We start from the raw sequence: 27,471 nt of genomic DNA on the forward strand, positions 1-27,471 counted from the left end.
TTGTTCTATTTATTCCTAAGTAGTTATTATTTCTGATGCTATTATAAAATGGAAGTTTTTCCTTAAGTATATTTTGGGGTTACTGCAATTACATAGGAATACAACTGATTTTTGAATACTGATCTTCTGTCCTGAAGCCTTGGTGAACTCATTTATTAGCTCTAGTAGTTTTGTAGTGGCTTCCTTAGGATTTCCTATATTCGGGATCATGTCATCTGCAAATAGATGTGTTTAACTTCTTCCTTCAAACCTGGATACATTTTATTTTCCTTCCTAATTACCCTAGATAGAACTTCTTGTACATGTTAAATAGAAGCGGCAAGAGTGGACATATCTTCGTCCAGATCATAGTTTGATCTTTACCACTCAGTCTGATGGTAGTAGTGGGTTTTTTATTGTTTTTATTTTGGGTTTTTGTCTTTTTGTCTTTTTTTTTTTTTTTTTTTTTTGTCCTCTTGTGTTGAAACTGAAAGTAGTGGGTTTTTTTTGTAGATGCTTTTTATCAAGTAGAGGAAGGTCCCTTCTGCTTCTAATTTGTTGAGTGTTTTTGTCGTGAAAGAATGTTGGATTTTGTCAAATGCTTTACCTGTGTCTCTTGAGATGATCATGTGGTTTTTGTCCTTTATTTTGTTAATATGGTGTATGGAATAACAGCGATAGATTTTCATATGTTAAGCCAACCTTGAATTTCAGCTATAAATCTCACTTAGCCATAGCATACAGTCCCCTTTTTTTTTTTTTTTGAGACGGAGTCTCGCTGTTGTCGGCCCGGGCTGGAGTGCAATGGCATGATCGCGGTTTATCTTTTTTTTTTTTTTTTGAGACGGAGTGTCGCTGTTGTCAGACCGGGCTAGAGTGCAATGGCACGATCTTGATTCACTGCAACCTCCACTTCCCAGGTTGCAGCAGTTCTTCTGCCTCAGCCTCCCGAGTTGCTGAGATTACAGGTGCCCGCCATCACACCTAGCTAATTTTTGTATTTTTAGTAGAGGTGGGGTTTCACCATGTTGGCCAGGCTGGTCTCAAACTCCTGACCTCAAGTGATCCACCAGCCTTGGCCTCCCAAAGTGCTGGGATTACAGGCATGAGCCACTGCGCCCAGCCTGTAATCCTTTTTATATGCTGCTAGATTGTATTTGCTAGTATTTTGTTGAGCATTGTTATGTACACATTCATGTGTTTCATAAACTATTCTCCCTTCCTTCCTTCCTTCCTTCCTTCCTCCCTTCCTCCCTTCCTCCCTTCCCTCCCTCCCCTCCCCTCCCCTCCCCTCCTCTCCTCTCCTATCCTCTCCTCCCCTCTTCCTTTCCTTTCTTCTTTTCCTTTCTTCCTTTTCTTTTTGAGACAGGGTCTTGTTCTGTAACCCAGGCTGGAGTGCAGTGGTATGATCATAGCTCACTGTAGTCTCAAACTTCCTAGCTCAAGCAGTCCTCCCACTTCAGCCTCCTGAGTAGCTGGAATTACAGGTGCAAACCATGGCACCCAGCCATTTGATGTCTTTGTCTGGGTAATATTGGCCTTAAGAAGTTGAGTTGGGAAATGCTCCTCCTTCTTCTACTTTTTGAAAAAATTTGAGAAAGCATGGTATTCTTTAAATGTTGGTAGGATTCACTAAGGAAGACTTCTGAACTAGGCTTTTCTTTGTGGATAATTGTGGGATTTATTTTTGGTTTTGTTTTTAACTAATTTAGTCTCTTTGCTTGTTATAGGTCTATTCAGAATTTTTCTCTCTCCTTGAGTCAATTTTGATCATTTCTGTCCTAAGAATTTGTCAATTTCAAATCTAATTACCTAATTAGATTTCTCTAATTTGATGGCTATATTAGTTTGCGAGGGCTGCCTTAACAAAATACTACACACTGGGTGGTTTAAACAATAGCAATTTATTTTCACACGGTCCTGGACACCTGGAAGTCCAAGACTGAGGTGCTGGCAGCATTGGATTCTGCTGAGGCCTCTCTCCTTGACTTGCAGATGACCGTCTTCTTGCTGTGTCCTCACATGGCCTTTCCTCTGTGTATGGGCACATTCCTGATGTCTCTTCTTCTTTTAAGGACACCAGTCCTTAAAAATCATTTCAGATTAGGCCCTTACCCTATGACCTCATTTCATCATAATTACCCCTTTAAAGGGCCGATGTTCAAATACAGTCACATTCTAAGGTTTTAGGAATTGGAGCCTCAACATATGGATTGCGGGGAGACAATTCAGTCTATAACAATGGCATACAATTGTTCATAGCATTTGTTTATAATGCTTTTTTTTTCTTTAAGGTTGCCAGTGATGCCCGTCTTTTATTCCTAGTTTTAGTAATTTATATCTTCTTTTTTTTTCATTGGTCAATCTGGCTAAAGACTTGTCAATTTTGTTGATTCACTCAAAAAACAAACTTTTGGTTTTGTTCATTTCCACTATTGTTTCTCTATTCCTTACTTTATTCATTTCTGCTGTTGTCTATTGTCTTTATTCCTTTCTTCTTCTTTCTTTGGGTTTAGTTCTCACTTTTTCTAGTTTCTTAAGGTGATTGATTTGGGATCACTCTTAAGGTGATTGATTTGGGATCTTTTTTTTTTTTTTTTTTTTTAATTTGAGACGGAGTTTCGCTCTTGTTGCCCAGGCTGGAGTGCAATGGTGCAATCTTGGCTCACAGCAACCTCCGCCTCCCAGGTTCAAGCCATTCTCTTGCCTCAGCCTTGGGAGTAGATGGGATTACAGGCATGAGCCACCACACCCGGCTAATTTTGTATTTTTAGTAGAGACAGGGTTTCTCCGTGTTGGTCAGGCTGGTCTCAAACTCCGGACCTCAGGTGATCTGCCCACTTCGGCCTCCCAAAGTGCTGGGATTACAGGCGTGAGCCACCGCACCTGGCCTCTTTTTTTTAATATAGGAATTTACAGCTATAAATTTCCTTCTAATTACTTTAGTGGCATCCCATAAGTTGCTGTATGTTGTGTTTAATTTTCATTTATTTAATTAATTAATTTATTTATTTATTTTTGAGATGGAGTCTTGTTCTGTCACCCAGGCTGGAGTGCAGTGGCGCCATCTCGGCTCACTGCAACCTCCACCTCCTGGGTTCAAGTGATTCTCCTGCCTCAGCCTCCTGAATAGCTGGGATTACAGGCGCCCACCACCACACGTGGCTAATTTTTTTGTATTTTTAGTAGAGACAGAGTTTTGCCACATTGGCCAGGCTGGTCCCAAACTCCTGACCTGAAGTGATCCGCCTGCCTCGGCCTCCCAAAGTGTTGGAATTACAGGCGTCAGCCACCGCGTCCAACCTAATTTTCATTTATTTTAAAGTGGTATACAATTTCCTTTGTGATGTCTTTGATCCATTGGTTATTTAGGAGTGTGTTATTTTTCATAAATTTGTGAATTTCTTAAATTTTCTTCTGTTATTGTTCATTTGAGTCTCTTGAGTTTAGAGAATGTATTTTGTATGATTTTAGTTCTTTGAAGTTTATTGAGGCTTGTTTTATGGCCTCACATATACTCTATCCTGGAGAATCTCCCTGGTGCCCTTGAAAAGAATGTATATTCTGCTTTTGTTGGTGAATGTTCTACTGACGTCTTAGGCTTAGTTGGTTTACAGTGTTGTTCAAGTCTTTTATTTCCTTATTGATGTTCTCCCTGGTTGTTCTATTCATTATCGAAAGTGGGGTATTGAAGTACCCAACCCTTGTTATTACATAGCTGTTTCTCCCTTCAGTTATGTTCATCTTTGCTTCATTTATTTGGGGCTCTGTTGTTAGGTGTGTATATGTTTATAATTACGTCTTACTGGTGGAATGACCCTTTTATCATTATAAAGTGTTCTTTTTTTCATGTAGTAATGATTTTTGTCTTAGAGTCTGTTTTTCTTTTCTTTTCTTTTTTTTTTTTTTTTGAGACAGAGTCTCGCTCTGTCGCCCAGGCTGGAGTGCAGTGGCGTGATCTCAGCTCACTGCAAGCTCCGCCTCCTGGGTTCACACCATTCTCCTGCCTCAGCGTCCCGAGTAGCTGGGACTACAGGTGCCCGCCACCACGTCCGGCTAATTTTTTTGTATTTTTAGTGGAGACAGGGTTTCACTGTGTTAGCCAAGATGGTTTCCATCTCCTGACTTCGTGATCCGCCCACCTCGGCCTCCCAAAGTCCTGGGATTACAGGCGTGAGCCACCGTGCCCGGCCTAGAGTCTATTTCTTCTGAGATTAGGATGGCCACTCCATCTCTCTCTGGCTACTACGTATATGGCCATAAAATTTTGCCATGCAGAAATTATGTATTTTTTGTAACTGATTTTATCAGTCTTTTGTTTATGGCTTCTGCATTTTGATTAATAATTTGGCCTCTTCCATATCAAGGTGATAATTAATTCTTCCATATTTTCTAGTATTTTTATATTTTCAGAGTCTAAGTTTATATCTTTGGTCCATTTGATTTTTTTTTGACACCTGGTGTAAGATGTTGGTACAACTTTATTTTTTTCCTATGTACATAATTGCCTCAATATAATTTACTGAATGGTTAACTTAGGTTGATTGGCATCTTTTTGACATTGAATATTTCTGCTCAGAAGCATGGTATGTCTTCATATTTGTTCAGGTGTATATTCATGATTTTTGTAAGTTTTTTTAAATTAAAAAAATCTTTAACATTTTCTTTTTTTTCTTTCTTTCTTTCTTTTTTTTTTTTTTTTTTTTTTTTTTTTGAGACAGTGTCTCGCTCTGTCAGCCAGGCTGGAGTGCAGTGGCATGATCTTGGCTCACTGCAACCTCCACCTCCCAGGCTCAAGCAATTCTTCTGCCTCAGCCTCCCAAGTAGCTGGGATTACAGGTGTGTGCCACCACACCCAGCTAATTTTTGTATTTTTAGTAGGGACGAGGTTTCCCCATGTTGGCCAGGCTGGTCTTGAACTCCTGACCTCAGGTAATCCACCCACCTCGGCCTCCCAAAGTGCTGGGATTACAGGCATGAGCCATGGCACCCAGCTGACATTTTCAAACACATATAAAAATAGAATAATAAAGTAAACCACCACCATGACCTATCACCCAGTTTCAGTACTTATGAACACATAGTGATTATTATTTAATCTAACTTCCTCCTTCAATATGTTAAGACAAATCCCAGATACTATGTCCAGAAATATGATGTTTTCTTCATGTGGTTGCATACATTTCTTATTAAGCTTATTCGTAGGCATTTTATTTAACTATGGATTGTTGTTTATATATATGAAGGTTTATTTCTGTAGATTAACTTTGTACCTTCTGATTTTTAAAACATTATTCTGTACCAATTTGAATTCATTGTTTTAAAAATATAAGATGAATTATCACTCTTCAAATTAGGGATATGCTAAAATTATAGGTATAAACTAGTATAGAAGGCTACTAATCTTCCAAACAATATGGCTGTGGCCTGAAACATAATGACAGATCTGTGTAAGAGCATAGCAAACTTAACTCGGATTCTTGTCCTGTAAGGCTCTGTTAAGACATGAAAAACTGGGGTCATCTTCAGTTTCCCACAACTTTGTAATGTTGTGTGTGCACTGGGTCCTTCCAGCAGACCTTAAATCACTCACAGGTGAGTAAGTCAGGCCCTTAGAGAAGCATGTTAACTCATCCAAGCCAGTGGGGGACCATTTCATTCTTTTGAGTTCTGATGAGAAACAATGATTAGATGAATCAGGAATCATGTTGTGGGATGAATAATTTTCTAGATAATTTCTAAGGGAGCACCATGAGTACGTATCCTGTTCCTTAGAGCATGCTCTCAGACTCTCAGAGAGGTTTGACAGTCCCTTTTGACACTTTCCTGTGTTAATCGATCTAGCTGTTCTGCTGGAGTAGTCAGGGATTTGGGGTCTCTACTCATTTAGAAAAACTCTAATTGGCTTGAGTCTTTCTCTCTTCCACAGCCTGTCTCTGAAATAGCATGTGGTTTTCTGGGCTGAATTCTTTTCTTAATCCAAAGAGCTTTCTTTTGGATGTTCCTGGTATTGCAGTAAATTAATTCTAATTTATTAAAAGAAAAAAAAAACTAAAGCAACTTTCTTTCAGAGAAAAATGCTTTCTCCTACATTTCAGTGAGTTGGTTTGCATGACACTTTTAAAATAATAAACTCATCTAGGTAGAGATAAATACATCTCATTAAAATCTGGTTTTGAGGCTGGGCATAGTGGCCCACGCCTGTAATCCCAGCACTTTGGGAGGCCAATGCAGGTGGATCACTTGAGGTCAGTAGTTCGAGACCAGCCTGGCCAACATGGCAAAACCTCACCTCCACCAAAAAATACAAAAATTAGCTGGGCGTGGTGGCGTGCACCTGTAGTCCCAGCTACTCAGGAGGCTGAGTCAGGAGAATCTCTTGAACCCAGGAGGCAGAGGTTGCAATGAGCCGAGATCACACCACTGCACTCCAACCTTGGCAGCAGAGCGAGAATCCATCTAAAAAAAATAGTATATATATATATATTTTTTTTGTGTGTGTATATATATGTGTATATATATGTGTGTATATATATGTGCATATATATATATATGGCTTTGAGGGGGTCTATGGAGACTACCTCCACAGTTAACTTTGACTAGGTTAAATGGCTGCTACTATTTAAGGTAGTAATACTTACCTCACAACGTTGTTACATGAATTAACTGAATTAATATATTTAAAGTGCTTAAAATAGCATGCATCACATGGTAACTTCTAGTGAGTGTTTGTTAAATAAGTAAAAAATTAAAAACCAGTACACATAGAAATGGACTTTTAAAAATGTCAGAATAGTTCAAGGAAAGGACTGAAATTCTATAATCTGCTTTTTCTCAACTCTTGTTGAATTAACTTCCTTCCTGCATATATAAATAGTTGCTAATTTAAACAAACTCTTTCATTTTAAAGATTCGCCGATTCTCAATCCAGCTAATTCTGCAATCAATTTAAGTGGAGCTCAGGACCTGACCCGGAATAAGAATGTTGTGAAACCACTGGCTTTATCTTTGCAGGTTGTAGGGAAGACTTTTGCTGCAGGTGATGTTTTCCTCACTTATATATCTTTGGTAAATACATAGTCCATAAAAGACTTGTGTGACATTTAATTGACAAATTGATAGAAGAAAACAGAAGCTGCCTCTCCCTGCCAGTTGAAGAGAGAAGTGGGGCTGTCTATAATAATGTACTAGTGTACGAAGCTTTGTGTTCTCTACCTTCCAACCAGAAGAGTCAGGGAATGACACTTGTTACTTGGAAGTGACATAACAATCTGATTCCATTTAACAAACATTTCTTGGGCACCTGCTATAACTAGGAACTGGGAATACAAAGATAAGGTTCAGTCTCTGACCCCCCAATTTCCTTGTAATCTAGTGGGGGAGATAGACCTCTGACAAGATATTTTCAGTGTACTGTAGCAAATATGGCAATGTACAGAAGAACGCAGAGCAAAGGGTTTTAGCCCAGCATTGTAGGAGTAATTAAGAATAAGTTCTCAGAGGAGCCTGGTCTTTGACAATGAGGAGATCTTCACTGTACAAAGGAGTGGAGGAAAAGCAATTCAGATTCAGGAAACAGCAGAAACAATGGTTAAAAGGAAAAGAAGGGAAGGGGGAAAAGCAATATGATGTATGCAAGAACTTCCAGCAATTTGGACTTGATAGAACCATAAAATGTAAAGCTCAAAAAGTGGCAAGAGGTGAGTGGGTGGTGGTTAAGGGAAAAGTTATAGGCAGCCAGCCTAAGAAACGAGGATTTCACCCTATAACTTATAGAGCAGAGGAATGGCATTGTTTGATTTGAACTTGAGCTAGATCATTTTGGCTGTAATATGTAAGAAGAAGACGAGATAGGAAAACTAGTTGGAGGTCATTTCAGTCATCTCGGTGACAAATGATGAGGTCCTTGGCTAGAATGATAACAGGTTGCAGAGGAGAGGACAAATTAGAGAGCTACTCAGGGAGTGAAACTAGCAGGAATTAGCTGATTAACGTGAGCATCAAGGAGAAGAAGGAGTCTCAATAGACATTCATCTTTCTGGGCTTATGGTGATGCCATCATCTGAGACAGGGATACAGAAGGAGGATCAGGTTCTCCAGTGGGAGATTGAGAGTTCAATTTTAGAAATGCTGAGTTTGAGATTCCCATAAGACATCCATGTGGAGCTGTTCAACAGCCATTTAATTTATCATAGGGATAATTCAGGACTGATGGTATAGAGTAGAGCCACCAACATATAGTTAAAGTCATCAGGGTAAATACTATAAGCCAAGGAGAGATGTAGGCTGAGGCAAGCTGTGAACAAAAGATAGGCTTCATCCAGGCACAGTGACGCCTGTAAACCCATCACTTTGGGAGGCCAAGGCAGGAGGATCATTTGAGACCAAGAGTTCCAGACCAGCCCAGGTTACAAAGTGAGACCTTGTCTCTACAAAACATAAAAAAATTAGCTGGGTGTGGTTATGTGCACCTGTGGCCCCAGCTACACAGGAGGCTGAGGTGGGAGGATGGCTTGAGCCTGGGAAGTCAAGGCTGCAGTGAGCCATGTTTGTGCCACTGCACTTCAGCTTGGGTGACAGAATGAGAATCTATCTCAAAAACATAAAGATAGAATTCCAGAAAAGTTCAGTGGTGTGTGTGTGTGTGTGTGTGTGTGTGTGTTTTCTTTTTCTGAAACAGGGTATCTCTCTGTCACCCAGGCTGGAGTACACTGGTGCGATCTCAGCTCACTGCAGCCTCAACCTCCCAGGCTTAAGCAACCCTCCCACCTCAGCCTCCCAAGTAGCTGGGACTATAGGCACATGCTGCCGTGCCCAGCTAATTTTTGCGTTTTTTGTACAGACAAGGTTTCGCTATGTTGTCTAGGCTAGTCTCGAACTCCTGGAGTCAAGTGATCAGCCAGCCTTAGTCACCCAAAGTGCTGGGATTACAGGCATGACCCATGGCACCCAGCCAAGTTTAGTGGTAGAAGAAATTTTAAGAGAAGTAGAAGAATGAGCATAAAGAGAGCCTGTCATTTTTGGAAACTTTTCTTTTTTCTTTCTTTCTTAATTGTAGAGACAGGGTTTCCCCATGTTGCCCAAGCTGGTTTCAAACTCCGGGGCTCAAGTGATCCTACTGCCATAACCTCCCAAATTGCTGAGATTATAGGTGTGAGCCATTGTGCCTGGCCATTTTTGGAAATTTTTCAACAGTTAGGCATCATACTTTACACAGCCCACTTCTGTTTTTACTCAGGTCCAACAATTCTTGCAGGATCTATCTTCTGGTTGGATTACAGACTTTGAACAATGGAATCAAGTTTTTACAGCATTAAAAGAATCAAGTAATAGATCAGTAATCATCATGGTTACTAAAGCGATCAGATGAAAGGCTGAACAACTTTATAATGCCAAGGATTATGCTGACAACTTTTGAACCTACTAATCAATCTTAATATCATAAGAAGAGAGAAAACTGGCTTATGTGCCTCCTGATGGAAGTACTGTATACCACAGTACTTATGAGATAACTCTTGCCAAAAAAAAACCTGAATTTGATCAAACCTCTATATCTAATAATTAGCTTATTAGAAATACAGGGGACAAGAGCATAAGTGACACCACAGGTATCTAATCAGCAAAATCTAGAAAATGGAAAATTCCGCCAGGTTTTCAGCAAATTAATTGTAAGAAAGAAAAGGAAGGACATCTTATAGATTAAAAGAGGTTTCAGGGATGTAGCCACTAAATTCAGTATGTGCATCTTTTTTGAATTCCAATTTGAACAAGCCAACTGTTTTAAAAAAAGGTTTTTTAACAGATAGTTAAAAGATAGTTGGGGAAATTTTTGAATACTAATAGGATATTTTATGATATTAAGAAATTATTGACTATATGCGGTGGCTCATGCCATCAAGCAAGATGGGCTGTGTTGGTAAATGTTGAAATTGGATGGTGGGTATGTAGATGTTTATTATAGGCTCATGCCTATAATTTCAGCACTTTGGGAGGCTGAGGAGGGTAGATCACTTGAACCCAGGAGTCCAAGACCAGCCTGGGAAACCCTGTCTCTACAAAAAAAAATACAAAAATTAGCCAGGTGTGGTGATACATGCCTGTAGCCCCAGCTACTTGGCAGGCTGAGGTGGGAGGACTGCCTGAGCCCAGAAGTCAAGACTGCAGTGAGCTGTGATTGCACTACCACACTCCAGCCTGGATGATGGAGTGAGACCCTGTTTCAAAGAAGAAAAAAAGAAAGTATTAATCACTGCTAATTTTAAGTATAGCGATGATATTACAGTTATTTTTAAAAGAGTCTTTTTCTTTTAGAAACTCATACATAAGACCATGTGTGGTGGCTCACACCTGTAATCCCAACAGTTTGGGAAGCCAAGATGGAAGGATTGCTTGAGGCCAGGAGTTCGCGACCAGTCTGGACAACATAGCAACACCCTGTCTCTTAAAAAAAAAAAAAAAACTTAAAAATTAGCCAGGTGTGGTGGCACACTCCTGTAGTCCCAGCTATTTGAGAGGCTGAAGCAGGAGAATCGTTCAAGCCTAGGAATTCAAAGCTGCAGTGAGCTCTGAGCCCGCCACTGCACTCTAGCCTGGGTGACAGTGAGACCTTGTCTCAAAAAAAAAAGGCCTGGCACGGTGGCTCATGCCTGTAATCCCAGCACTTTGGGAGGCCAAGGCAGGTGGATCATGAGGTCAGAAGATCGAGACCATCCTGGCTAACACGGTGAAACCCCATCTCTACTAAAAAAAATACAAAAAATTAGCCGGGCATGGTGGTGGGCGCCTGTAGTCCCAGCTACTCTGGAGGCTGAGGCAGGAGAATGGTGTGAACCTGGGAGGCGGAGCTTGCAGTGAGCCAAGATCGCACCACTGCACTCCAGCCTGGGCGACAGAGTGAGACTCTGTCTCAAAAAAAAAAAAAAGAAAAGAAAAGAAAGAAAGAAGCACACAGAAGTATTTATGTACAAAAATGATATGGGTTTGCTTCAAAATAATTCACAGCATGCATGTGTGTATGTGGAGGGGACGGAGGTAAGGGTATAGATAAAGCAAGATGGGCTGTGTTGGTAAATGTTGAAATTGGATGGTGGGTATGTAGATGTTTATTATCCTATTCTCTCTACTTTTCTATAAGTTTGAAACTTTCCATGATGCAAAGTTAAGAAAGTGTATATAAGAATTTTTTTCCCTTCCTCCCACCCATCATCTCCAAAGATTTCACTGAAACTGATTCCAGAAGATCTCTTGGGGTCCTAGGAAATTGTTTCTAAGTGACATTTAATTTTAATGAAGATCTTCCTCTGACAGTTGCAGTTGGTTTTGTATAACTGGACTGAGTCCTATCCGTGAGGTTTCTTGGAATCCTAGAGTGTGAGGTCTATCAGATGGTTCCAGCATCCCAGAAAGCAGTGCCCCGCCCAGCCTCTGTTCTGAGCACTCCTCTCCTTGTGTTCTACAGATGCTGCTAATGGAAACAGTAGCCATGGAGGGAAGGGCAGTGCATCCAGCTCCACTCCAGCCCACACAGGGAATTATTCTTTGTCACCACGACCTAGCTATGCATCAGGAGATCAAGGTACAATGCCTGTCGTAGAGTTTTGTAATAATGCACTTACCTGTGGTTACAAGTGCTCCAGATTTTGTAATGAATTATCTGGCAACACACTCTAGAGTTTTTTCTCAGTTCGTCATACAGTGTTTTGAAAGTTTGTAATTGGTGTGAACAGTAATGAGTAAATATCTTGGGATTCTATGTGGATGACCTAATTGGGAAATAATGTTGAAACAAATGTGTAAGGAAGTGTCTTGAAAAACCATGGGTTTAGCTGACTAAAGTACAGGATTCAAAGTTCTCTGTTGTGTGATCCTGGACAAATCTGAGCCTTCCTTTCTCCTTTTACAAAATGGGTATAACAACAATATTTGCCCTACAACTCCACAAGGTTGTGGGTAGAATCAAATGAAATAACCTACATAAACTTGGGAACTGTAAAACAACATACAGATGTTAAGTGGCTGTTATTGTAATGTTAGGTTACTAATGTGGCTTTTTTTTAAACTTTACCTCTAAAGGAGTGATTTAGACTTTCTGAGTATAACCAAATTAAAGGTTCTGTATTACTTGTATTACTCTGGCATTCTTTCCTTTCTTCCACATGGCTGAGAACAAGACTATCTCTTTTTTTTTGTTTTTTTGTTTGTCTTCAGCTACCATGTTCATTTCTGGGCCACCAAAGAAACGACACCGGGGATGGTATCCTGGGTCACCTCTCCCCCAACCTGGCTTAGTTGTACCTGTCCCTACAGTTCGCCCTCTTTCAAGAACGGGTAAGATTTTAACAGAAGATGGATTGTAAGTGTGTTTTTAATTAGCAGAGATATCTTCTACTTCCATTCTTTCCCTGAATTCTTGACAATGAGTTATATGAGGATATTGATAGTAGCTAATGTTTTGTCCCAATCACATTTGCCTCCCCTACATGCACAAGATCATTACAACTGATCTGAATTCAACCTTTGGCTTAATTTCAACCCATAGCATTGAAAAGCCATTCATTATATGGGACACAATGCTACCAACCCACCATCATAGAGCATATATGGACTTGTTTTGCTAGTAGTGGTGTTAGATTTTCCCTGCTGTTATCTGGTTCTTTATGTGACCCATGCTTATTATTTCTGACCTGGATGGTTCAGTCTGTGGCTAGAAACCTGAAAAACCAAAACCAACTGGCTCTCTTTCAGAACACCTAACTGTAGCCATTTGGTATCCACAGTTCAAACATTTGTCTACCTTGCTGAACAAACCACAGACAATTGTAAATATACTGGTTCTAAGACATAAATGAGTTATTTAAATGTTTGTTTAAATAAATAGTTTTAAAGACTACATAGACATCTTATATACACAAATAATTATGCCAGTCTATCACTATGGTTGCCTGTAGGTAGTACTGGTTAATGATGAGTTCATCCTTCTTCACACTTTTCTATACCTTTCAAAATGTATGTAATGAACAGATATATGCCTTTGATAATCTTGGGGGGAAAGCCAAGCTACCAAACAGGATCCAAAATATTGCATATGGAAAAAACAACTAGAAGGAAAATCACCAAAATGCTAAATAGTAGTTGTAGCCACATGATATGATCATGGTTAATTTTTTTTCTCCTTTTGTTTTTTTCACTTATCACTTTACATAATAAACCTAATGAAAAACACAACAAACCATTAGATTTCTAATGCTTCTCTGTTAAAAGTATTAAAACAGCATTGCTTTCTATTGTATTTCATTTAGTTTTCACATCATCTTTCTTGTCAAACTTTTTTTTTTCCAGAACCCCTTTTATCTGCCCCAGTTCCACAGACCCCACTAACTGGAATTTTACAACCCAGGCCCATTCCTGCAGGGGAAACTGTAATTGTTCCTGAAAACCTGCTGAGTAACTCAGGAGTTAGACCAGTAATTCTGATAGGTAAGGTAATGGAATTCCAAGTTGCCTGTGTCTGCTGGAATCTAGGAGTGTTTTTCCATTTCATTGTTTGTGTTTTTTCATGTATTCATGAAGATATTCATCCATCTGTTGATTCTTTCAGCTTTTATTGGTCAGCTCTTTCATGCTATATTAAACATGTGATTAGGAGCTGAGGATAAGGCAAAGTCTTTTTGCCCTCAAGGAGCACTGTTTATTGGGGGAGTCTCACCTCGCATGAGCCACCAGCGTTGGTAAATAAGCATTACAACACATGGGCGATACCATTATAGCACACTGTGACATGTGAGCTCCTTAGAGGTTCACAACCAGGAGCAACCAGAACTCAGAGCTCTGAGAGAGGGCTTACCTCTGCCTGGAGGGATCTGAGAAGACTTCCCAGAGGTGTTGGTTAAGCTGGGTCCTGAAGGTTGGTCAAAGTGGACAAGGTCAGGGAGGAGACATTCCAGTCAAAGGGAGCCAAACCACAAAGAAATGAAACAAGCCAAGCCAGCTGACAGACCCTACTCAAGAGAACCAAGAGGCCCCACAGTTGCAGGTCTGAACCTTAGCATCTTTGAGGAGGCTGAGTCCTTCCAGGTGGTCTACAAGTGGAGGTATAGACATTTAGGGGTCCCTACATTCCAGGACTAACTTAGTGCTTTTCATACCCATGTCAGGAGACTCCTTGGTTTAGGGCTGGCCTAGGCCAGAAGGAGACTGCTTGCTCTACCTTAAGGACAAAATAGATAGGGTGTTTAAGTTCCCCACATCTTTAGGGTGTGTTTACATGCAGTGTTATTTGTTTTTTGGGTTGGCCTGAGCCTGCCTAATTGGATGGTTTTGCTTGGAGTCATGTCCTTTACCTGGTTGCTCTATCTGCTAATCCTAGATCTGTAGGTACTGAGGGGATCCCAGTTGCTTAAATGCTGTATGGATTAGGAAGCTCTTTTTGAACATTAACATAGTGCCACTAAGCTTTGGAAAGATGCATAGAACATGGGACCCTTTGGTCCTTTGGTGCCTGCCTTTTAGAAAGTCTCACAGAGGGACTATCCTCTCCATCAACCACCAAAACAGAGCATATTTTGGACATATTTTATCCTATCTATTTCAAAACAATTTGAGACTGTTCACTGACATTTAGGAAGACAACCTCACAAAAATAGCTAAGATAACAAAGGAACAGGGATCTCCAAGCACCTGAAACTAGTAGAATCTTGCTATTAATCAATGAATTTAGCTTACTTTTTTTTTTTTTTTTTTAAGAAAATCTCAGGAATATCTCCAGGTGGATAGTGTCGGAAAGGAAAGGAAAGGGGAAAGGAAAGGAAATCTCAGGAAGTGAAACATGTATTATCGTTTGTTTCTGTTTTTGTTTTTTGTCATTGTTTTTTGAGACAGAGTCTTGCTCTGTCACTCAGGCTGGAGTGCAGTGGCACAATCTCTGCTCACTGCAAGCTCCGCCTCCTGGGTTCAAGTGATTCTTCTGCCTCCTGAGTAGCTGACATTACGAGCGTGCACCACCACGCTCAGCCTAGTTTTGTATTTTTAGTAGAGATGGGGTTTCATCATGTTGGCCAGGCTGGTCTCAACTCCTGACCTCAAGCAATCTGCCTGCCTCAGCCTCCCAAAGTGCTGGGATTATAGGCGTGAGCTGCACCACACCTGGCCAGTGTTTTTTGTTTTTGAGACGGAGTCTCGCTCTGTGGCTTAGGCGGGAGTGCAGTGGCGCGATCTCAGCTCACTGCAACCTCTGCCTCCTGGGTTCAAGCGATTCTCCTGCCTCAGCCTCCCATGTAGTTGCATGCCACCATGCCTGACTAATTTTTGTACTTTTAGTAGAGGCTGGGTTTCGCCTCTACTAAAGGTGAAAATGTTGGCCAGGCTGGTCTCAAACTCCCGACCTCAGGTGATCCACCTGCCTGGGCCTCCCAAAGTGCGGGGATTATAGGCGTGAGCCACCTTGCCCAGCCATATTGTCATTTGTTTGTTTTCTGATTTCTTATCTGAAAATAAACTTGATCAGGGACTTTATCAGAAATATTTTATCATTGCAGTTTTACAGAGGATACAGACATGTTTTGCAAACTCATCAGTCTTCCAGCAAAATATTAACATGTTCCTTCCATGAGAAACAGAGATAATATGAGTACAGTTGTCCCTTAGTATCCCTGGGGGATTGATTCCAGGCCCCGTCCCATATCAAATCGAATATCCTCAAGTCCCTCATATAAAATGGCACAGTATTTGCATATAACCTATGCACATCCTCCCATATACATTAAACCACCTCTCCATTGCTTGTAATACTTAATACAGTGCCTACACATCACGTCATTCACATGAATTCAGCGTACTACTCAGCCCACAGCAAATTCAAGTTTCACTTCTTGGAACTTTGTGGAATTTTTTCTTCTGACTATTTCAGTCCACGGTTGATTGAACGTGGAACCCACAGACATAGAGGGCCAACTGTATTTTGTTTCCTGTTCATTTAACTTAATATAAGGATAGAATTTGGAGCATCCAAGTGAATTCCCTGGGATTGATATGTTTGAGTGATTTGTTTGGTAGCTATCTCAGAGGGCAGGGAATTTTGTTAAGCATCTTTGATCCTCGTTGAGCAAGTGTACCTGGTTGGACCATAAAAAGAAATGTTGAACTGTACTGACCTGCTTCTATTGGGACAGGCTATGGCACTTTACCCTATTTCTATGGAAATGTTGGTGACATTGTTGTGAGTCCTCTGCTGGTGAATTGCTACAAGATTCCACAGTTGGAAAACAAAGATTTGGAAAAATTAGGGTTGACTGGCAGCCAATTTCTGAGCGTGGAAAACATGATTCTTCTGACGATACAGTATCTTGTGCGGCTGGGTAAGTCATTTTCCATAATCATTTGCTGGTGACTACTTTTGAGGATTTTTTGTGATGTACTTTTTCTTTCTTTCTCACATTTATCCTCCTATCTCTTATTTTCCCTCTTTCGCTTCTAATGTTCTTTCCCTTCAACCCCATTCTCTGTAACTTTTCCCTTTCCTCTCCTTCATTTCTTTTCTACTCCTTTCCTTTCCTCTTCCTTGGGTCCTAGAGGAGATGAATTGCACCACCTAGTGTCCAGTCTCATGATGCTGCAAAGGTCTCCAAAGTAGTTAAGGTAGGCAGAACCTTAAAGGGTTGTGCCTTGAGCACCCCTTCTCTGGGGAGCTTGGCCAGGCCACCTTTCTGAAAGTGCACCTACCATCTGGAGTGCAAACACAGCCATTGTCTTAAACAATTATTTTCCAGTTTTCCACTTAGCCTTTTTATCTTGTTTATCCACTGGCCCTACACCCATTTTTTTTCTTCTCCAGCTACACCCCTTTGATGGAGTGCCATCGTGCTTTCCATCATTGAGGTCATAACTGTGGACCTCCCTGGAAGGTCTTTAAGCTATAGGGTAAGGGGGATATGTAGGTCATGAACCCTTCACTTCCTCTATCTGATATATTCTCCTAAGCCCCAAAGTGGGTGTATGCAGGTGCCCTGACAATACTAGAGTGGCTTAGCAGCATTTACATCGAAATGTCCTTTATTTTGCAAATGGCAGTAAGCCATCTAATTATACATTCACTCTACGACTTCAAGCCACTGATTTACTTAGAAAAATATTTGAGATGTGGCCGGGCATGGTGGCTCACGCCCGTGATCCCAACACTTTGGGAGGCCAAGGTGGGCGGATCACCTGAGGTGGGGAGTTCGAGACCAGCCTGACCAACATGGAGAAACCCCATCTCTACTAAAAATACAAAATTAGCTGGGCGTGGTGGCGCATGCCTGTAATCCCAGCTACTCAGGAGGCTGAGGCAAAAGAATTGCTTGAACCCGGGAGGCGGAGGTTGCAGTGAGCCCAGATCACGTCATTGCACTCCAGCTTGGGCAACAAGAGTGAAACTCCATCTCAAAAAAAAAAAAAAAAGAAAGAAAAGAAAAGAAAAAAATACTTGAGATGTAAAATTACACATAAAAATATTTGTATGCACTCTTGTGAAATTTTTTAATTTTAGAAAACACTTCAGTGTTAGGAGATAATAAAAACACTGGAGTAAATAACTTTAAAAGAAAAAACAAAAAAAAGCTTTATTAGGGCATATTCAGTGTTTGGTGCATTAGCTAGCAATCTTGACTAGAACTCTGTGCCCTGAGAGGCTGCCTTGACTTGGCCTCTGCTTCGACATGGCCTTTTGAAATTTACAAGGCACCAATTTCATGATAAACCTAGGACTTACTAATGATGCTTATTGAAAGGTAATACAATTATAAAGCTCATCTGGGTCCACAGCTCATTTGATGACATAATTTTAATTGCTACATACTGAAATTAGATTATAGACTGTGTTCTAAGATCTAAAGCCAACTTCTAAATGCACCCAGAATTAGTAAAACCAGGCTTCATAGAGTGATGATATTATAGCCAACCAAGCAAATCACTATAGCACTCTTTTTCAATTTGTTTGTTTGTTTGATTATTTGTTTGTTTGTTTTGAGACCGAGTCTCACTCTGTTTCCCAGGCTGGAGTGCAGTGGTGCGATCTCGACTCACTGCAACCACCACCTCCCATGTTCAAGCAATTCTCATGTCTCAGCCTCCCGAGTAGCTGGGACTACAGGCGTGAGCCACCACACCCTGCTAATTTTTGTATTTTTAGTAGAGACAGGGTTTCACCATGTTGGCCAGGCTGGTCTCAAACTCCTGATCTCAGGTGATCCACCTGCCTTGGGCTCCCAAAGTTGGGATTACAGGCGTGAGTCACTACGCCCGGCCTCTTTTTCGATCTTAATGGCAATTTTAAAAATCAGAGTCTAATTTAATTAAACGAACCAAGTGGTCAAAATAAGATATCTTTTCTTAAAGTACTAAATGCTCTTATCTTTTGTAAAGAAAAAAAAAAGAAAAAAAAAGAAACAATTTCAATTTAATTACACAGATTCTTCTCTGACCTGCAGGATCAGTTCTTTCCTGAATTTGACTTGCAGTCAATCAGTTAGGCCTCTCGATATACATGAATAGCTATTTCTCTTTTAAAACCTAAGCTTTGTACATTGAGACATCTCTATCCCTCAACAACTGTTCTGGAGTCCTTTATTTATTTATTTATTTCTTGCCTCTGGAGGTTTCAAGAAGGCAAGCAAGAATAGTTTCACATATGCCATAGATTATAGACATTTAAAAAAATAAATCTAAACTTCTAAAAGGATTTTTAATACTTCGGTGGCTCAGTTACTTAGAGGTAACAGAGAAGAAGAAAAGCAAGATTCTTCAGAAGGAACCATACCTCTTCACTACAGTCACTTTTAAAAAATCTCAGTCATTTCACAATCAGAAAATCTTTGAAGTAGATAATGAAATCAGCAAATCCAGAGATTCTTGTAAGGCTCTGAGTCTATTTAAACCTTGACTTTTCCTATTAAGGTAGTTCTGTCTGAAAAGTCATTAAAACTGATACCTCAGCTAACCTAAGTTATTGGAGATCAGCACTTGAAGGAAAAGATTATTGTTATCAAGCTTGCGAAAGTGGAGAAAAGACACCTGCAATGTAATTGTAAAGGCTGAGGATGAGGCACTGGGTGTGGTGGCTCACACTTGTAATCTCAGCACCTTGGGAGGCTGAGGCAGAAGGATCACTTGAGCCCAGGAGTTCAGAACTGCAGTGAGCTATGATTGTGCCACTGTACTCCAGCCTGGCAGACAGACAGAGACCCTGTCTCTAATTAAAAACATTTAAAAAAGTTTTTTTTTAAAAAGGCTGAGGATGAAAAAGTGATAGTTGATTTTTGGAAGCAAGACATTTTACTCTAAGAAGTCTCTTACCTCATTTAAACTTTAATACCTTTTCCTCCACTTCTTGATTCCTAATTGTACATCAGTCAAAACTCTATAAAAGCGAGCTTTAAGGCAACAAAGGATGTTGTGAACATGTTTAGTAATTTTATTTTCCCAGAATGCCTTTGTACTTTGAATTAATTATGCCTCCTGATAGAATATGTTACTTAGTCCTGGAGTGAGTCTTATGGACTACTAACCAGGCCCCTGAGCTTTCAGGTTGTTAATGAAAGACAGTAGGGAATTGGAGACAGCCAGGGCCACCTGCTTTTCAGCTGTCATGTTCTGGTGGAAGAAAGCTTTAAATAAATGACCACCTTCTATCCACTTTGAGCTCACTGAAAAGTGTGTACCTAGTGACAATTAACCATGATGCCAATTTGATAAAGCTGAATGAAGATCAGACATCTTGGTGGCTCCTAGGTGATTTTTTTTTAAAGAGCATCCCTCCACATTCCCAGCAAGTTTTTTGAGGACAGTAGAGGCCAGGCACGGTGGCTCACACCTGTAATCCCAACACTTTGGGAGGCTGAATAGGGTGGATACTTGAGGTCAGGAGTTTGAGAGCAGTCTGGCCAACATGGTGAAACCCCATCTCTATCAAAAATACAAAAATTAGCCAGGCATGTTGGGCATGCCTGTAATCCCAGATACTCCGGAGGCTGAGACAGGAGAATTGCTTGAGGCCAGGAGGTGGAGGTTGCAGTGAGCCGAGGTCGCGCCACTGCACTCCAGCCTGGGTGACAAAGGGAAACTGTCTCAAAAAAAAAAAAAGCAGCAGCAGCAGCATAGAAGAAACACAGACATAATGTATACATTACCATTTTCTTGCCCTGTTTCCATGTATAGAGGAGAAAAATCTGTTTATGAGAATTCTACTCTCCTACCTCTCCCTGGCCTCCACCCAATCCTGGAAAAACTGTTTTCTCCAATTGAAATTGTTGTTTTTATAATGTATAAGATTTTATTTAATTTTCCATATCTGAAGAGCATTACTAAACACCTCATTTTCTTAACTTTCCCAGAAAAGATGGGAAGGGCCAGAGAAACCACTTAGATCCCTATTAGAGGAAGGAATGGGTCTGACTCCCTTGTGGTGCCTCCTTCTCATGCAGAAGTCCAGCCCATCACCCCTTTGTTCTTCCATAAGGGGCTTTTAGCCATGGGTTCTGGGGCTGTTGCTTGGTCTCAGATCACAGACACTGAGGTGTCTGAGCTGGTTTATGGGAGCCTGAGTTCCAAATATTGGGTTCACACAGCAAAAGAAATGATTGAATAGAGGGAGTGACTGTATTCTCACTGCTTTCAATTTAAACTAAATGTTGAAATCTTAGTTCATTTGTGTCACTTGGATACCAAACATTGACTTGCTTATTTTGTTCTAAAGGCTGGTTGAGTTTCTAAAGAGAATAAGAAACAAAATCCCCCTGATTCCAGGGGCCACAGGTCAGCAGTATAAGTTTTGCTCCAACTGGTTGGAGAAGAGGGCCAAATGGCATATTTAACAATCCAGAATGCTGGGGAATAACTAGATCATGAAAGCGTTCTCTATCTGGGAAAAATGTGAGGCTGCCTCCAATGTCACTTGGGAGTGAAAAATAATTAAACTTCATTTCCTGCACAGTATTCTCAAAATTAGGCTTAGAAGCAACACATTAAAATGTTTTCCAAAATGCCTATGACTAAAATGAGAACTGAATGAAACTTAAAATCGGTTATATACCAGTAGGTTGGCTTCTTTTTTCATTAGTCATTAACAATTTCCATAACGCCAAGCTTAATAGGTCAAGAAATATGCCATGTGCAAGGACCAGCTCCGAGGGCATACAGTGGAATTAATGGTTTCTCTTGGTACCTCCTCTTTTAAAGAGATCAGGAATACAGAAAAACAGAAGCCTGATTTTTTTTACAAAGATTGAGGCAGAAAGAAAAATAATTTCCAACAGGGAATGATTAGTAGGGACTCTATACTTGTGACCACTCCAAGAAAAAGAGGTTATTTTCTAGTTGGAGTATGTATGATGGGCTGAGAAGGACTGCAGGAAAGCATGTGGGTGTGTGTGTCTCTCCTCCCTGTGATTCTTTAAATTCCAGCTGTAATTCTCTTCTATATAGGTCCTGATCAGGTACCTCTCAGGGAAGAATTTGAGCAAATTATGCTGAAAGCTATGCAAGAATTTACTCTGAGAGAAAGAGCCCTGCAGATAGGTGCTCAGTGTGTCCCTGTGTCACCAGGACAACTCCCCTGGCTTGCTAGATTAATTGCCAGCGTATCTCAAGACTTGGTTCATGTGATTGTGACCCAGAACTCTTTGGCGGAGGGCATTTCAGAGACCTTAAGGACTCTCAGTGAAATGAGACACTATCAAAGGCTGCCAGATTATGTGGTGGCAATTTGTGCATCGAAAATCAGAGGAAATGAATTTTGTGTGGTAGTGTTAGGTGAGTAATTTTTTTGTTTTTTGTTTGTTTAATCAATTCATTCAACCATTTTTCCATTTAAAAATGTGTGTTATGTGTTTCAGGCATCCACATAATCAACCTCTGATTAATTGCTGGAGCTTGGGCTCATCCTCCTAATTTTAACTTTCCCTTTCCTTCTCAGATCAGGTTTTGTGTAGCCCTCAGTTTGGCTGGTGCCCCTGTCAGCTGGTTGTGGGAGCATTATTTCAAAGCTCTCCCTAGTAACAGATACCCCTGTCTCATGTAACTGCTGTCCTTTAAAGATTTTGGAAATGTTACTACTCTAGCATGTGATAGAGCCAGTGCCACAGGTGGCCTAAGCCAGTTAATCGAATTTGCCAGAAAAGTAGCTCATATATTCCCCTTCTCACTGAACAGTCTATTTAATATTGTAACATAGTCTCTAAAGATTCAGAAAGTTGGTACACTACAAAATTGGGGGGTGGGAGGGGATTTTTGTTTGTTTGTTTTGCACTGTGCAGATTTTCTATCAGGCACCCTCCTGGGTAGCCATTTGGACTACATTTTGCTTCTCTCTTCTCTGTACTGAATGGCTCTCACCTCTTCTAGCAAAGAAGCTAAGAAAACCCCCTCACTTTGACAAAACCTGTCTGCCCATTTTTCTGTGCTACATGTATTTCCAGAAAGCTTCATCAGTGTGATACATTAATATTTTTTCATTTTTATTTGTAAAAAACATGTTTATATTTTTAAAGCAAATTCATTATAACCATGCAAGCACAATTTTTATAAGGTTTTTCATACTCTTCCCTAGTCTGTTTTTCCCCCATGTTCTCAGCCCCTGGGCATCTGCCCAATTGGCCAGCCCTGGGGCAGCCATGGTGTTGCTCACAGCCCCTGGGGGGGACAGGGACCTTCCTTAGTCATTAAACACAAACGTGCATATTTTCAGTTACATAAGGTACATCATTTTGTTCCCCTGATCATCTGTATTATAAACATTTCTGTTTCTGTCTAGAGTCAGAATTGATATTTCAAATGCTGTATAATTGTCCATACCTTTTGATGTGTCATAATTTTCTTAACCCAAGTCCCTATAGTGACATCTTTTGATTGTTTCCAATTGTTGCCATTATAAGTAATGTTCCAGCAACATTTGTTCTGTTGATGAGTCTTCTCTTCTCCCCTCCATCCTGCAGGTCAGCACCAGTCCCGAGCTCTGGCAGAGAGCATGCTCACCACAAGTGAGTTTTTGAAAGAAATTAGTTATGAGCTTATCACAGGAAAGGTCAGTTTCCTGGCATCACATTTCAAAACCACATCATTAGGTGAGTGGTTGTAAGATTTGGCAACACTGGCAGCCCCTAGTTGTATGATTTTCTGAGTTTAAATCTTAGCCTGTCAAGATGAGTGTGGAGCTCAAGCTTGCCAGCTGATCTTTCATTTGAAATGGTTTATCCTAAGTATTTTGTCACTAACACCACAGGAAGCAGTAAGGGGGTCCAGAGGAAGGCACATTGGTACTGGATTCAAAAGTCTCAGCTCAGCCACAACCTTGTTGAGTGACCTTGGGCGAGTTTCTCTCTCCCTGAAACTCGGTTTGTTCATTTGTTCCTTCCTTCCCTTTCTTTCCTTCCTCCTTCCCTCCCTTCCTCCTTTCCTTCCTTCCTTTTTTTTTTTTTTTTTTTTTTTTTTTTTTACAGTGTCGCACTCTATCGCCCAGGCTGGAGTGCAGTAGCATGATCATAGCTCACTGCTTGACACCACCCCTCTCCACGGGCTCAAGCGATCCTCCCACCTCAGCCTCCCAAGCAGCTTGGACTACAGGCATGTGCCACCATGCCTGGCTAATTTTTTAATTTTTTGTAGAGACTGGGTCTCCCTTTGTTGCCCAGACTGGACTCCAGCTCCTGGCCTCAAGCAATCCTCCTGTGCCTTGGCCTTCCAAAGTGTTGGGATTACAGGCATGAGCCACTGTGCCCAGCCTGGAACTCAGTTTTCTAATCCCATTCTGTCTGCTTTTGAGTATTAGGGAGGTCAAGAGAGATACAACATGTGAAAGCATGTAAATTATAAGCACTATATCAATGAGAGTAGTTCTTGCTATAGAGACACCAGTATACTATAAAGATGGCCAAGTGTAAATGCTGATATGAATTGCTGGCTGACCAACAAATCTACTGAGAACAGCCTAACTGCCCAACTTGGGCAGTTAATAAAAATGAAACAAACATATCCTTCCTTGTAACCTTCTTATCTCTATTTTGTAATAGGCGATGACCTAGACAAGCTGCTGGAAAAAATGCAACAAAGAAGAGGTGACAGTGTGGTTACCCCTTTCGATGGAGACCTTAATGAATGTGTGTCACCCCAGGAGGCTGCTGCTATGATTCCCACACAAAACCTGGGTAATGTCATCTCAGACCAAGAGGAGGAAGTCAGTCCTTGGGACAGACATTGTAAAAACTAAGTCATTCTAAGGGTTTTGAGGATTCTTCAAGTCACAGACCACAACAGCCTTTTCCTGATTGTCTACATGGTAAACCTGGTTGAAATTAAAAATGCTTTCCCATGTGGCCTGGATCAAAGGCCTTGTTCCTAGTAAAAGTCTTCTGGAATGAAAATCAAAGTCAAAGACTTTATCTTAAGCACTCTCTCTTTTTTCTCTGAAAGATTCCAGGACATTGGCTCATTTTCCTTAGCTCCACCAGCTGTGCCCAGAGGACTTCAAAAAACTGTCTGAAAGAGTCAGACTACAGGCAGTGCAGGGTCCCCAGCTCCTGCTCCTTCACTTCCTGTCTGACTTGTAAAACACACATTATCTCAGGGATAGTGAGGCTTTCTTGGCAGATAGAGCAGCGCTACCAACATGTCATCTGCCCTACAACAAGCTTCAGGGGCTCAAAGTGGGAGTGTCAGGGATGAGGAGTCTGATCGTTAAGACTGGATTCATTTGGGTTCATATTCCTTCCCCAGTTCACTGATTGACAGGAATGACATAGGACAGGACAGAAAAAAGAACAGGAGAAAGGATAGATGGGAGACAGACCCATATAAGCTGCTGCTGACAGCCACTTGGCCCCCACTTGATAGGAATGTATCATTTATATATTAGGATTGTCTCAGGCAATAAAAGTAGCATGGCTTGGCAGTCAGCTCTGTTGTTAAAACAAATGCAAATACAGGCAGTAAAATGTTTTGACTTCTCAATGGTATTTGGTAATAAAGTGATGATCCAGATGATCTAAAATGTGTTTATATTAACTGTTTTGAATTGTTAACACATTTAGAATTTAAACATTCTGAGAGGACTTACAGATTCCCAAGTACATTCTTGGTTCCCTGTTTAAAAACCTTGTTTAAAGATGTTTTTGAAATAACAGCCTAACTGTATTAAAAGACAGATATATTTTGATTAGTAGTCTGTGGTACAAAGACTATTTGGGCTTCTATTTAAAGTTGCAGGTTTGGGCTTTTCCAGTGGATTCTCTCAACTACTAGGGAGACCATCCATCTAAATCTCTACTTGCTGTCAGTATCCATGGTAACTGGGATATGTTGACAGCTCTCTTTGCCTCGGCTGCATTTGATTTTAGAAAACATTAATTAGCACAGGTTAATTAGGCCCTGTTGCAGTTAAACTGCCACATGTGTTCCTGATAATAACCAGCGCTTTAAAGAAGCATTGGATGTTGCCTGCTCAGGTGTTTAGCTGACTAAACTTCTTTCATTGTGCATGTGGATGTGCATGCACGTATAAGAAAGATTGATCGCTTGATTATACTTGCAATAAAAAGCTACTGACCTGCTTAGAGTATCTGGGAAATGTTTTTGTAATACGTCCCCTGCTGAGTGGCCAGCTGGCTATGTCATGAGTCAGGTGTCTTCACATAGTCCAGGCATCAGCACTGGAGCTAGCCACAACCACCTAGACCTGCCAGGTCACAGCACTGGCAAAGTGGAGTCGAGTGGGAAGAAAGGTGAAGGTTGTGTCTCCATGACCCACGTTATGTAGTCACTGGGGAGGGAATTTCCGACCATGTTGCAACTGACTTGCTAAAGAGGAAATATTTACTGTAGTGCCTTCCAGAAAAGCTCAGGGGAACTCAGCATCCTGATCATTATGGCATCCCCTCTTTCCTTGAACTGGGTCGGGGCTGGAGAACTGGCCTGTGCTGATATTTCTAAAGAAAACTGGAAATGCTACCCTTTCCAGGGATGAGTCTTGGCTCCAGCTGCGACAGTGTAGTCTGTCTCCTCCACTTCTGGGTTGGGATAGGGGTGTTGAATTAGGCATTTGTGAGATAATCAATCAGTTTTTAAATAATACATTTGCAAAACTGCAGCATCCACTCCTGAGCACATCCTCTCATCCACGTTTCAGGGAAAATAGGCAAATCTATTGAAACTCAATAGAGAGTGCAAATAGCGGGTGAGAATTCGTAGTGAGAGTGCATTACATTACCGTCTGTGTGGTATGTGTCCTCATAGAGATTCACAGTGGCCATTAGGGAAGTAAATTAACCTTGTTCTTATGACTTCTCTTTAAATTTTAGATTTAGGTAACGAAACCTTCCACATTTATCAACCGCAGCTAACAGTTGCCAGAAAACTCTTATCCCAGGTGTGTGCTATAGCGGACAGTGGCAGCCAGAGCCTGGACCTCGGTCACTTCAGCAAAGTAGACTTCATCATCATTGTTCCCAGATCGGAGGTGTTGGTTCAGCAAACTCTTCAGCGGATTCGACAATCAGGTAAGAGTGAACTTTCAAAGAGGAGCCCACCTAGATCCAGCTTCAGATCCCCTCTGCCTCTTTCTTTTGCTTAATCCAAATGTTTAGAGGATGCTTTAAACCTTCTTCAGTAATAAAAATCATAAAAGCACTTTGTTATTTTGGGTTTATCTGAAGTTTTCCCTCAAAGTACTCTGTCCTTTTTCCCCTCAAGGTCAAGGGTAAATTGTTGTGCATGTTTGCCAGGTATCGTTAAGTTCATGATGTAATCTGTGGGACTAGAATCTGGTCATTTATGGATGAAGAGAAATTTTCTCAAGGCGAGGATGGCCCTGCATGGGTTGATGGCGTCTGTGCCACCTGAACTCCTCCCACATGCAGGCCTCATTTGCATAGGTGGATTCTTGGCCATCTAGCACATTAACAGCACGTCTGGGACCTGGAAACCAGAACACCATCCCCCGTGTCAGCAATGACGTTCTTTAAGAAAAAAAGTTAGCGTTATTTCTAATAACTTTAAGTGTAAAGAAAAAAAATGTTTTTCCCAGAAAATGTGAAAAGGTAGAGAGCAAAAAATTTTACAAGTCTAAAAAAAAAAATGTTACAAGTCTGTGGTAAATAATATCCCTTTTCAGAAATAAAATTTGATTAGAATTACAAGAAGTTATAAGGAATTTAGAAACTTGAAACAGCTGTAAAATGCTTGCCTTTGTAAACTAGGTTTGAAAACGAAATTATAAATGTCAAGTTGCTTCTGATTACCTTAGCTGAGGAAAACACACACACACACACACACACACGCACGCAGATTTTAGATCTGGAAGGTGACTGTTTTTGCCACAGTAAAGAATTTTACTTTCGGCCTGGGGCAGTGGCTCGCACCTGTAATCCCAGCACTTTGGGAGGCCGAGGCGGGTGGATCATTTGAGGTCAGGAGTTCAAGACCAGCCTGGCCAACATGGTGAAACCCCGTCTCTACTAAAAATACAAAAATTAG

General features: G+C 40.8%; 1 protein-coding gene and 1 non-coding gene across 8 annotated transcripts in view; one reads left to right on the forward strand and one right to left on the reverse strand.

Annotated features, from left to right (window-relative positions):
• Positions 1–27,471, forward strand: part of GREB1L (GREB1 like retinoic acid receptor coactivator) — a 282,546-nt gene that overhangs the window by 184,711 nt on the left and 70,364 nt on the right. For 4 of the 7 annotated variants that reach the window (XM_024350984.3, XM_016933422.4, XM_054672160.2 and 1 more), the window contains exons 8-16: positions 6,890–7,018; positions 11,438–11,554; positions 12,187–12,306; positions 13,318–13,455; positions 16,146–16,331; positions 21,433–21,759; positions 22,941–23,069; positions 24,015–24,149; positions 26,298–26,495. In XM_024350984.3, the coding sequence (XP_024206752.1) occupies positions 6,890–7,018; positions 11,438–11,554; positions 12,187–12,306; positions 13,318–13,455; positions 16,146–16,331; positions 21,433–21,759; positions 22,941–23,069; positions 24,015–24,149; positions 26,298–26,495 (1,479 nt within the window). The remainder of the gene's footprint in view (positions 1–6,889; positions 7,019–11,437; positions 11,555–12,186; positions 12,307–13,317; positions 13,456–16,145; positions 16,332–21,432; positions 21,760–22,940; positions 23,070–24,014; positions 24,150–26,297; positions 26,496–27,471) is intronic. The other 3 variants (XM_016933423.4, XM_054672163.2, XM_063796021.1) reach the window with 1 other exon arrangement.
• LOC112206301 (small nucleolar RNA SNORD23) lies at positions 22,571–22,674 on the reverse strand. The gene has a single exon (XR_002940534.1). It is a non-coding gene; the product is annotated as a small nucleolar RNA SNORD23 (small nucleolar RNA).

The sequence above is a fragment of the Pan troglodytes genome, chromosome 17 (genome assembly GCF_028858775.2).
Source record: "Pan troglodytes isolate AG18354 chromosome 17, NHGRI_mPanTro3-v2.0_pri, whole genome shotgun sequence".
NCBI classification, from domain to species: Eukaryota; Metazoa; Chordata; class Mammalia; order Primates; family Hominidae; genus Pan; species Pan troglodytes.